The 13,005-nt window shown below is 40.3% G+C and overlaps 1 protein-coding gene across 6 annotated transcripts in view; it reads right to left on the minus strand.

The window, feature by feature from the left end:
• Positions 1-2,009: 2,009 nt before the first annotated feature.
• LOC149940789 (latrophilin Cirl-like) overlaps positions 2,010-13,005 on the minus strand; it is a 214,644-nt gene continuing 203,648 nt past the window's right edge. For 3 of the 6 annotated variants that reach the window (XM_090180120.1, XM_090180118.1, XM_090180122.1), the window contains 8 exons: positions 12,513-12,562; positions 12,318-12,429; positions 12,115-12,227; positions 11,652-12,042; positions 8,933-9,205; positions 6,460-6,579; positions 5,836-5,902; positions 2,010-5,714 (listed from right to left, as the gene is read on the minus strand). In XM_090180120.1, coding sequence (XP_090036246.1) covers positions 4,687-5,714; positions 5,836-5,902; positions 6,460-6,579; positions 8,933-9,205; positions 11,652-12,042; positions 12,115-12,227; positions 12,318-12,429; positions 12,513-12,562 — 2,154 coding nt within the window. In that variant the 3' untranslated portion in view covers positions 2,010-4,686. Of the gene's footprint in view, positions 5,715-5,835; positions 5,903-6,398; positions 6,580-8,932; positions 9,206-11,651; positions 12,043-12,114; positions 12,228-12,317; positions 12,430-12,512; positions 12,563-13,005 lie in introns of all 6 variants that reach the window. The other 3 variants (XM_090180119.1, XM_090180123.1, XM_090180121.1) reach the window with 3 other exon arrangements.

The raw sequence follows: 13,005 nt of genomic DNA on the forward strand, positions 1-13,005 counted from the left end.
CCAACCACTTTTTATACAAGGGGAAACCGAAGAGCTCGGGGGAAAACTCCATTTAACAAGCATTGGATTTTCTCGGTTACCGAAATTTTGTTAAAATTTAACCAAAATTGATCAATTTTACCCAAAATAGGTCAAATTCATTTTATTGAGTAAGTGAAACCGAGAAAATCCCATGCTTTTTTAAATGGAGATTTTTTGGTTTTGAGAGATCAAAAACATTTTCGGTTGCCATGGGAAAACTAAAGCCCATTGCAACTTCTCCCTTTGGCCATTTTCGTACTACCATAAGGTCTAAGTAACCCCAGAGTTTTAACAAAATCGGTGATAACCACCTCGGGTGGTCTCCTTGTCAGTATGCCGTACAAATTCATCATTAAAACGGTTTGTTTAAATAAATTTTCCAAAACGGTGAAATATTTCTAAAATTCTCTGAAATTTCCGAAACAGTTCAGTTAAAGCTAAGACCATTTACACCTGGACTACAATGCCAACGTTATAACTCCGACTTCAGAGTGTCCGCTACAAAACACCACCCAGTGGAGAAAATCCGCCAAAGTAATCCACAAACATGCAGCAACCCCCCTATTTGATCCCCCTTCTTTAAGAGGCGAACGGTTCGCACTCTCTTCCGCTGTTTTTCTCGGTCTCGGGGCTCCTCTTCATTTCTAGCGGGTGGACGAGTATCTAACACCATGATAAAAATGATTAAAAACATTTCCTTAAAAAATTAGAAAATTCATAATTAAACATACCTTCAGCAAGTTCCCAAAACGTTTAAGGTGGAATTTCAATAAACTTTGCCATGTGGTTTCCACTTAAGCCTTAACGCCGTAAATAACGGGCGAAAATTGGTCACGACTCGCGGGGTGACCGAGTAAAATGTCGGGAGAGTAGGGTGACGCTATGAAGTGAACGCGTTTTTTCAGCCCGAATTCCGTTGTGGACGAAAGTTGCCTCTAAATAACGATGGTGGCGTTGGGGTAGCGGCGACACTAGCCTAACAACAACGCCTACCTTCATTGCAGTCCAGGTGTAAATGGTCTTAGGTTAAAGGCTACGGATGAATTCATAGGCTCCTTAGGGGGAGAGCGGATGGAAACAGTCGAAGGTAGCCTTTCGCATTAAAACAAGAAAGCCACGTTACGTTATTTTTAATTCTAACAACGGATTCGAAGCCTACGCGTCGGAATATCATATTTCCGACAACGAAGCCCGACGTTAACACTTGTTGGAAACTTGAATAATTAACTTTAAAATATTTTTAAATAAATTATACCACTTTCTCAGTAAAACATTATACGAAACTCGCACAGTTGCAACAATACCCATTGAAGTCAAATTTCTAGGAAATGCTCGAGTTGATGCCGGTAATTCCATTTACCCTCGATGCACTTCAAAGTCTGCCGTTCTGTTGACACTGAACTTTAACGTTATAAAATAGGATATTCAGCCTTTCATTATTAAGTTCTAAGTTATTGACTTTTTTGGTCATTGCATGGTTCGTAATAAACAAAATTAATAAGGGCCTAAATATAATGAACTCAACGTCAGTTATTCAGCCTTTCATTATTAAGTTCTAAGTTATTGACTTTTTTGGTCATTGCATGGTTCGTAATAAACAAAATTAATAAGGGCCTAAATATAATGAACTCAACGTCAGTTATTTACTGGTAATAATAATAATAATCAGCTAGGCTAATACCTTAGGCCTAAGTCATCGAGCGACCTTTAAAGCCATTAATTCAGGTGCATTAGATTCTAAAGTATTTAAGCCTAATGCATAAAATTCTATTGAAATTATACTGTATTACTTCATTTTCCCATTAATATGAACTCAATTATTATCTAATATATAATATCCTCTAATTCCATAATCTAACTCTAGGCTATTAACTAATTTAACTCAAAATATTATAACCAAAATGACTGAAAATTAAAAATCCGTAAGTGGAATACCTAATTCGAATAATGTTTTAAAGCTACACCTGTAACAGTGCAAAAACAATTGATTTCGATTAAGAAAAAACACCATTATTTATTTTAATTCATTTGGTCTGTCTGTACAAAAAGTGTTGTGATGTCGTCAATATTATTTTGAAGCACTGTTTATATTTTGTTTAAAGACGAAAATCAAAATGACACCTGCGCAGGCTTTGGCACGGCTAGTATCCAGATGTCATCGCGTTACAGAACGAAAAACACTTTCATTTCTTTATTATTTCTATATATAATATCGTAAATTACGCATTCAAAATGTTAAGAAAAATGATAGTAACACGTCGCCTTCGCAAAGGAATCGGATTGTATTGTAATTTTGTTTTTTTTTTCTTTCTGTTGTAAGGCCATTTTTTTATTTACGATTTTATTTTGAAAAATATACGAAACGGCGTCACCAGAAATAGTTTTCTTTTCGAAAGAAAAACAATAGCAAAAAAAAAGAAATTACGTTTAAAATTTCTATAAGGCTTGAATTTCCGCTTTTTTTCGTCATTTTATTGTTATTTTTGTAATAGAAGCGGAGAATAAAGTCAAGGAGTGGAAACCCTCCGAAAAAAGTGGACGAGTTCCTAAGACCTCGACCCGTTACGTTACATCAAACGGGGGGTACTACCATTCCTTAGCTTGACTACGATGGCGAAATTAAAAAAATTAGATCGCCTTTCCTAATTTGTTTCTTTAAAATCGCCATCTGTTGACAATTTCTATCAAAATATGGAAATAAAAATTTCTTTCAATATTCGCTGGCTGAGCGAATTTATTATTTTCATCTTTTACATACTTTTCGAGAAAGAAATAAAATCGAGCGGTTGGGGGGAAAAACGTCTAGTAACACCAACAGGACGGTTTTTATATATTTTTTTCTTGATACAAAAAACGAGTTTCTTGAATATATAGAATGGACTATTTTTTAAGTTACGAAATTTAATTAACTAGATTTATAGGCCTACAGTTTTTTAATTATTTTTTAGTTCGTGTTTATAATAATTTTGAGTTTACGTTCAGCGTGTGACCTCGAGCTTCGAGGCACTTTAATAATTATAATTATAGGACTGTTTTTTTTACGTACGCGACAACACTGAAAAATGTTCCGACGACGACAAACCGAAACTTTTTTTTTGCGAAGCGGAGTTTTTTTTATTTAAGATTAATTTATTTATAATTAGAATAACAAAGACTACGATGTTACCGCCGAGTAAAATGTCATATTTTTCTTTTCATATTTTATATATACTATATATATATTTTTTCTTAAATGACCGCAGGCACTGAAATCTACAAATATATTTAAGTAGTTAAGATTCTTTTTATCGTGTTTAATATAATAGTAGGAATGGTTCAACGTAAAATTACAAGATAACTTCTGGCAAAATTAAAGGAAATTTAGTTAATTTTTTTATACCGAATTTGCGGTATTTCATTTCGGATAGCTGCCACCAGGGGCGCGCGATCTTCGCCTAAAACTAATTAAATCCCAACTGTTGGGATTCATCTCGTATGAAAAATATCTGAAGTGCGGATCAAGCTGACGGTTGGGTTTTGAGAAATTAAAATTTTCGTTTAAATTAAAATAGTGTGGAAAAATTATCATATATAATTAAAACACTTCTGGAAGAGAAAAAAATAAATAACGTATTTACAGGAGTAGTCTATTAAAAAAGTAAGCTGTCGCGATGAAAGTGTGCCTCTTAAATTTCAAAGAATTGACTTTCATTTTTCTATTTAAAAAAAATGCGGTTCAACTTATAATTTACAAAAAAAAATAACCATTTTGCGGTGGTATATCGCGTTAAAAATCCCGTTAATTTTGAGAACGAAACATTCTTGGGAGGAACAATAAATGTCATATATGCGGGAGACTTATATCTACATCGAAAAAACTACACTTATACACATTAGGATTTTTTTCCGCATTCTCAACTTGACTATATAATATAAAAATGTCATCTGGTTTTTTTTTTCTCAACTCTTTTCAATTAATTAATTGGTCATTAATTTATCACACGAAGCGCGCCTTAGAATAAGTGTCCAGAGTCTTACGCAGCGTAGCTTACGGCGCCATCTTCAAGGAAGTAACAAAAACCAAATCGAAGAATATATCTACAAAACGAAGTAGTAGTTTCACTTGGCAATTTTTTTTCATCTTTCATACATGATTTCGTTTTAGTTCCGAAATCCGCGCGCGAAAGAATTGTTTTCAAAGAAATCCGGGGTTTCTTAGTTTTTTTTTTCCTTTTCGAAAAATAAAAGCCGGCTTCCCCTCCTTATCTCTCTTCGCGGGAGATAAGGACCCCCCGAGATTTCTTAGTGTTTTTTATTCTTTCAATAATTAATTAAGACTAGGAGTATATATATAATATATATTTTCTTATCGAAGTTTGAATTAGACTAGCCAAAAAGTAAAGGAGGGACTCTCTTTTATCGATTTTTTTTTCCTTTTTCGCGTGTTCAGAAAAATAGGCGAGCGCGGGCGGGAGCGGCAGTTGTTCTTCGCGGCGCCATCTTGTCAAAGCGAGAAAGATCGGAAAGGCTCGAACCACAATGGCGGCCGACGAGCGAGTGTTTTTTTTCCAACAGCGCACGCGCACTTCTTTATATTATTACATATCGCACCATTTTAATTTCAGACGAGAGTTTGAACTTCTCGACTAACGCGCCAGACTAGTTTCAGAAACTAGTGTCCCGAAGTCAACAGTAAGTACTTAGTTTGTAGTGAGGAGGGGTGGACTGAATATTGGCGGAGTTCGACGTCGGGGCGGGTTGCGGAAGTGACGTTTGATGCGGAGAGCGGGAAAGGGCGTTCCCCGTTTCCGGTCTGAGACGGCTCACGACGCGTTCACCGTCCAGGATGGCCATGACGACGGCGTTGTCGTTGGGGCATCGGAGCAAGTCCGGGAGGGTCGCTTCCTCCCACTGCTCCAAGTCGCCCTCGCGATCCGAGCTCAGGATGTCGCCGGAATTGTCCTCGAACATTTGTCTCTGTTTGGCGAGCAACGCGGCTCTGTGCGCCAACTGACTGGCTTCCTCGGCGACTCTGGCTTGCCTCTGACTGCCGTAGAGGAACCTCTCTGGTCGGTACTTGATCTCGGGACTCTCCGGCATGTAGTAGTTGGCGCGCTGCAGAGTTTCCAGGTCGTAAACGGGAGTGACCGTTCGGTTGGGTAAGGCGCCGTTGCCGGTGACCAACAACGGCCTTTGATCGTAACCGTAACTGGAGGAGGAATGCTGACTCATGTCGGAATGGTCGCCGTAGTAGTTCTCCATCGGAGGACCCCGAATGCCGTCCTCTCGATCGGCCCCCGACAAAGTGTTGCCTTGACTTTCTCCCGACGGCGACAAGGAGTCTTCGTCGATGCTCTCGTAAATGTGGTCGCTGAACGGCCCGTTGGCGCCTTCCGAATTGAGAGAGGAACGACTGCGCGTGGCGTTCTTGTTGCCGTGATTGTGGCGGTGTTCCTTCTGGCGTTTCGACTCCGGTTTCCCGCTGGCTCCGTTGATGGTTCGCCACGTACCGTTGACGTTGACGGTGCCGTTGGTTCCTTTCTGCAAGGTGCTCGAGAAAGAAGCCAGCGTGTTTTCGGCGCTCCTCCCGCTGGACCTCCACACCTGGTTCACCCTGGGGCCCTCGACCAGGATCCCTCCGGAAGTGGGAATGATTCTAGCGACGGGAACTTGATCAGCTTGACCTAGAGTTGGCGGTGCAGTAGATTGGGGACCTGAATACACGAAGAAAACCAGAACAAATTGATTGTAGTAAATATAACGTCTAAGGTGATGTCAAAACTCTAAAACGTGGGTAAAAGGGTTAGTGGACTACGGGAATATTTGGTGATTTACCTTGTGTTGTGAATGAAAGGGAGTTGAAGCTTTTCTCGGTGGGTAAGTTCCAAGATTGTTGTTGGAGCTAAAAGGACGAAAACTAATATTCGAGCAAAAACAATCTATTGCATTTTTAAAGTATGTTAAACGTATCGGGATTCCAAATGAAACAATCAAGAATGAAAAAAAAAATAGCGTGAACGTAATCAAACCGCGAAGAAGCAACGAACAAAAACCGCAAACTTTGAAGAACAACCAACGTGCGAGGAAAGATAAAAATTGAACTGGTAGAGAACCAAAAACCAAAACATGCTACTTGGGAAAGACGCCCGAAAATGAAGAATCGGTCAATGAGAATAAAGAAGAGCGTGCGAAGCCAATGACGGTCAAGCGGTTTTCCCTTTGCCCACCCAGATATCAGCCCAGCACCAAAATTTGATCGTTCGTTTTGTGTTAATAAAAGCCACTACTACGAAAGGTCATCAGGGCCGAATAGTTAATTTCAAACGCCGAAGAGAGAGGGGTGGAACTTCGTTAATATTAGTTATCGAGAGTGGTGGTGTGTGTGCCGGTGCCAATACCTGTGGACACAGAGCAAACCGGGGAAATATGTCTGCACGTGTGAGGAGTGGTTCTACCCACACTGAGTTGTCCAGGACTGGCAACCGTCGGGCCCGTCGTCGTCGGGGCGTCTTGCTGCGAGCGGGACTGCCTCAACCTCGACATCAGGCTGCTGACCAGGTTTTCGCAGCCTTCGGACAGCTGCGGACGGGACAAATTCGCATTGCGAGAATCAGCAAACAATTCACCATACATTTCGCATAATTATAACTTTTACTATAGGCCAACCGTAACGCGTCTAAAATAACCGTTTAAATTGTATTTATTTTCGCTACGGAAAGCGCTGCGCGATTGTTTCAGATACCAAAAATTAAAAATGCACTCAAATTCGCGAAAAATTGTTAACACTATACAACAAGTAACAAAATATTACTAACAAGGAGAGTACCCGATTTGTTTATTGCCGATTTAGTTCAAAGTCGGCCGTAATGTAGACCTATATGAGATATGAAATTTCCCAAAAGGAGACGTTGCACTACCCATTCGATTTGCCATGGAAATCGATAATGTTTTTGACCACTTACAACCAAAATAAGATTTTTTCCTTATTTTACCCAAAAGTTGTTACAAATTTCCCCTAAAAATGTTTCAATTTACCCAAACTTGATGAAATTTCCCTAAATGTGGTCGAAATTACACATTTCGTGATTTTCAAAATTTTTCAAAATTTTCGTAGAAACCGAGAAAATCCCATTCTTTTTTAAATGGAGATTTTATTGTTTTAAGTGATCAAAAACATTTTCGGTTGCCATAGCAAATCGAATGGTTATTGCAACGTCTCCTTTTGGGAAATTTCATATTTCATACAGGTCTACATTACGCCCGACTTTGAACAAAATCGGCAATAAACACCTCGGGTACTCTGCTTGTAAGTATGACACTTCATATTGTTTTAATTCTAATTTGTTGACTGAACCCCTTTTCGACATTGCCCTTCTCTCCCAACTACGGACTTGGACTCGCAACGTCCTTGGTAGTAGTATATACCACCTTGAACATATTTAGGCACTAGGGGGCTTTGTGCTGAACTAAACCTTGATCGCGTAATAACTGTGAAAATTAGTATGGTAATAGCTTTTACTAATTGACATAATTTATTGCTATTATATTAAATTAAGAGAATTAAGAGTTTGTTTACATAACAACAAACTGTAAATCTTAATAAGAGCATATTTAAATTTAATGTTTGAATCGTCCTTAATTCGTTATGGCTATTGACATTTTAAAACGTGACCTACGGTCAACCTTTCAACTTTGTAAAGAGAGCTAAGCGCAGCCCATTTACACCCAAATTTGCGCGCCTTTGTAAAAATAGCTTGACCTTACGCGTACTTGGCCATCAAAAGCTTAGCTGCTGGGCAAAATCGCGGGGCCAAGTATCATATCCGAGAAAAGAGGGCGCACTCAAAATATGAAATTTTAAACGACGGAGTAGCGAAACTATAAGAGGAACTCTCTACAAGTCAGGAAAGCGAGAACGCCAGGCGTAATTCCGGAGAATATACGACATAAAGTCTTCCCTTATTCAGTTTACGGAAGACGTATTTGCATTTTGAATAAACGCCAAGATATAAGATGTTAAGTGAAGCAAATAGGCCAAGCTATATTCTCTCTCGGAAAAGCGTCCGGTGGCGGCTATAAAATTCTCCGGGGCTCGTTATCCTAAGAGCTACATGAATCTTTAACGAGGGAAGCCTCTCCGCGAATTTGCAAACCCGATTTTCAAAGTTCATCCTCGTCCTCTCGACTAAGGACTAACTAGATCTCTCTCCGTTGGATACGCCGAAGGATGGAATGGAGCTAAGAAACGGAGCTTGCGCGTAGGAGAACTAGGATCGGAACGAGAATAATAAAAAAGGGTACAGTTTGTTTTAGGTATTTCTAAGCGGAGGAAGGGATTCGTACCTGAATATTTAACCGTTTGGTTTGCGCCCGCCTCTTTGATATAAACTCTAAGCCATTAATTATTTCCGAAGACACGGCGGAGGAAAAAACCTTAAGAAGATTGTAAATTTTCTAGGAAACGCGGGTAGCGTATACGCTTTTCAATTACAAATATTAAACGTTAACGTATACGCCGAAATTTACCGCGTTTCGCCTTCTGAAAATACGGCATCGCGAGGCTGGGAATAATGGATGGAGGAATTTTCAATTCCTACTAGAATACCAAAATAAATCTTCAAAGGAAAATGCTTAAAATAATAAAGATGGTGCTAAAAGAAAAGTCAATTAATAAGTAGTTAATTTCCCGATAGCGAACTTGGAAAGACCCCGGTAGTTTACTTCACCCTGAGCATTTGTGCGTGGCGTGTTAGACACTTTTGCAGGCGTTTCGGCTTGTTTAGAAATATCGCGTGCTTTGCTTTAGCGCCTTCTACCCCAACAGTACACTCGTAGCAACGAATAAAACGCACGATCGCAACGAGATATCTAATTTGCAACGCTTGAGGAGCGGTGATTTCCGAGAGTAAATGAAAATCGAATGGGTTTTTACCTTTCCGTTGCCGAAGACGCAGAAAGTGAGGAAGTAAAGTCCTTGCAGCGTGTTGAGGATGGTGAAGCAGTAGGCGACGAAGGGCGTTTCGTCCGTGATGTAGACCAGCCCCGTCGACCACGTCAGCGCGAACAGCACCAGGAGGAAGAATATCCACCTGACCGCCAGGCGCAGGGCGACCAGACGGGCCTCTTCCTTGCCCTTGATGGAAGTGACCAGCCCGTTGTGATGGCACAAGATGCAAGTGGCGATGCACAAGAACACGGCGGCTCCCTGAAAACGACCAATACGGGTTACGGTTAGTTTGTCTCGGATTTTAACAGTCAATATTTAAAGTACGATTAATTTTTAAGTCTGAAACATTCCGAAATTAAAATAATAGTCGCGAATATTTTAAATAACGTAAATATTAAGGTTGGGCGAATAGCATTTTTAGCCTATCCAGACGAATATCGAATACCCAATAAATTTCTAATCGAATACCGAGACGAATAGTAGTTTTTGAACCAAATACCGAATAGTTAGGCTTAGTACAAATATTACCTTATCGAATAATAGGCCCGAATATTCGTCGAATACTATACAGAATATTCGACGAATACTATACCGAATATTGACCCAAATATTTATCGAATAACAGATCTAATAGTCTAAATATTAAAAAAATATATATATATCTAAATGGTAGAATTGTATCAGTTTAAAGTACCATTGAGCATCCCAAAATAAAAAAATATATTTTATTTTAAAATATCACTAGAGTACAAACCTTTGGTACTACAATATTGAAGTATATATCGGTATTAAATAAGAAAATCACATTTTAACTTTTTAGGGCAATTTGTTTTCGCCGAATATCTTCCCGAATATTCGCCGAATATTTAACGAATAATAATTACCGAATAATACAAATGCTATTCGATATTCGATCAAATACCAAAAAAGGCGTGCAGCGAATATCGAGACGGTTATTCGTCTCGATATTCGATCGAATTATTCGGTTAATTCGGTTATTCGCCCAGCCTTAGTAAATATAGAAGTAGGTTAAAAAAAACGTCGGTTGCTTTTCGACATTACACCAAAAAGACCCCGTAATGTGTCGCCCCTATCGCGAAATATTTTAATTAACATAACTCTAGAAGTATATTAATTAAAAAAAAACCTGGGTTGCTTTTCCGCATTACACCAAAAAGACCCGGTAAAGTGTCGCCCCCTATCGGGGAATATTTAAATTTTATCATTTGGCGAGAAACTCCGACGATTTCACCTTTTAATATAATACTTAATATTTTTATGAACATTTACGATTAAAATTTGACGCTAAGCCTCGGAAACAAGACGATGAACTTGTAAAATTAGAGAGACTAGGAAATTGCGTGCCACGTTGCAAATATACGCCAGTTAATTTGACACGTTCGTAAGCTTTGGAAATCTTAACCCATCTGACCTAATCCACTAGGTTGGACGCGCTGCCGAAAATGACATCTAACGTACATTAAAGTTACCATTAATTAATACACGTTTCGAGAGCGTTAAATGTAATTTTAAATTTCAGACTTAGATTTTTGCTGCTTATGTTTTAGAGCTAGATTTAAATAAGCATTTCAGTGAACACAGAGCCACATAGCGGCTAACGCGAGAGGTTTTAGAAATTTCTGGATTGGCTGTTATAAAACACAAAACGCTATTTGACTATATTTACCGAAATTGTTTGGCATAGTTAAACGATTTCAGCCGTCTAAAGTTTCAAGGAATATATTTAGGCCTAAAATTCTGACACGTTTCTTTGTTAGTATATCGCGTTTACCGCGCCCAATTAAGCAACGGGAAAAAAATGGGGAAAAACGAAATGAAATACTCCGAATGGTTTCCGTTGGAATTCACGTCGAATCGACGAACAATTAGTTTCGGGTTCCTTCTTTTGAGGAAAAGGAATAAAACTTCTCCGTTTTCGAGGGAACAAATTAACGTAAACCCACTTTTAATAAGTTCGCCGTTTAGGGAAAAAAGATTTGTCAAGAAGAAATAGCTTAAAAAATGGTTCTCTGCAAATGACTCCGCAAAATTTAGGATCTGGGCAAGAGCGTAGCGGTCGGGGAAGGAAGGAAAGGGGCTGGAAACCCAATCGCGTCCCGGAGTTCATTAATGAGGCCCGCATTTCAAAGGGCCGCTTAATGAACGAGCAATTTCTGTAGAGCAGCGAGCCCAAGAAATCCGCTAGGCTAAAACGCTCTCTCCTCGGTAATTGATTGCAGAAACACAGTTTGGGAGAATTCCGCCCCTGGAATCACGCTGCCGCCGTTTCTTTAAACCTCGCGACTAGAAAGACAGCCCGATTTGGCCAGCAGCTGCAAATTAACGACGACTTTCCGCTTTTTGATATTTCCACCAATATATAGAGGCCGATTCCGTTCGTTCTCTCTCTCGTTCCTCCGATGGAATTGCGGAAAAGCCAGCCGGAAGTAACTAGGTATTTAGCATCCTACCTCGTTCGCGCTTCGCCGAGGACCCGAGAGGGTTCCCCGTAAACTGTCGTCTTCAAAGAGAGCGAAAGTACTTACTAATTGCGACCAGCGGGATAAATACGACATTCGCTCGATTAAAGAACCAATTATCGCGTACTCGAAACAACTTTTAGAGATACACTTTGAAGCCCCGAGTTTAAACCGCAATACGATTGGACAGTTTCTAGCGAAATGTATAAGGAAAATGTACTTACGAAGAGAATGCCAACCGCGGGTCCCACGAAACTGAAGATGAAGTAATTGTCCGCTTGCAACCAGCAGTAATGCTGAGTACCGTAGCTGGTGCGATCGACCAAAGCGGCGATAACTACGATGACGGCTGGGGTTCCGTAAGCTAGCCCGTAGTACCAGATACTCTTGGATTTGTCGCCGTCGAAGACTTCCACCAGTCGCACGTAAATGTGGAAACTCTCCAAGAAGACCCAGATGAACGCCACCAGGAAGAAGTAATGCAGCAATCCCGCGACGACGCCGCAGAGAACGGGCAAATGAGTCTGGTCCAGTCCGGCGGCGAACAAAATCTCGGCCACAGTCAAACAGAGCGCCAGGTTCTTGTGGATAGTGATGTGATCGCCCGCCAAGTGTCTGCCGAGATTGCCACGGTAAACCATTTATTAACAAACGGACGACGAACCGAAAACCAGCGTAGGTACGTACCTTTGAATCTGCAATACCAGGAAGGACAACAGGAAGCAGAAAGCGGAGATGTAGCAGCCGATGGAGGAAACCAGGCGGAGTACTTTCTGGGACGGGATGGCCTGCAAGAATGTCTGGTTTTAAGCGTAAGAAGACGATTTAGAGTCTATTCTAAGAAAGCTTCAGTGGACAAACGCAGCGGCGTGATAAGCGAATCGACTTACTGGAGTCGGTTGCACGTCCATCACGACCGCGAAATTGGTCAAGTGATTGCAAGAACAAACGGTGTGGCTGCGGTTGAAGGACAAAACCCAACAACCTTCCTCCGACCATTTCCTGTATCGTTAATGAGAAGTAAAACGATTAAGTCGGTGATACGCGACGTCAAATAGCTAATCGAGAGCCGTTAGCGGACATACCTTAGATTGAAATCCCAAAAGACGCACTTTGGGTTGGTCACATTGTCCTCCTAGACAAAAACAAAGTAATACTCGAATAAATGAACTATTCCCGGCCAAATGAACGGAAGAGAACCCAACCCCTCCTATCGGCTAGACGGATACTAATCTTATTCAAAAGTCGTTTCAACAGTAGACCAAAGGTCCGCCGAAACCATTAGGTTATTACCGCTAATGCAACAGCCATAGAGAGCGAGAGCCAGGGTTCATTTTGGACGAGAAAATTTAACTAATTTCCAAAGAAAGCATTAGAATGACGTTTCGTCGACTGATGAAAAATGGCTCTTTCCTTTCTGCAGGTTCCGACTTCCCCTCCGCAAAAATGATAGTCGTTATTTTCAACTTAATGAAGGGTTAAAAAAATGAAGCCGATGTCAAACGATTTGGTGAAAATGGAGGAGCATGGGGCGGCGAAATGGAACTTGGCTCTTCTATAGAACGCGGATTTTGAGTC

Source organism: Leiobunum rupestre, chromosome 6 (assembly GCF_980474605.1).
Source record: "Leiobunum rupestre chromosome 6, qqLeiRupe1.1.hap1, whole genome shotgun sequence".
NCBI lineage: Eukaryota > Metazoa > Arthropoda > Arachnida > Opiliones > Sclerosomatidae > Leiobunum > Leiobunum rupestre.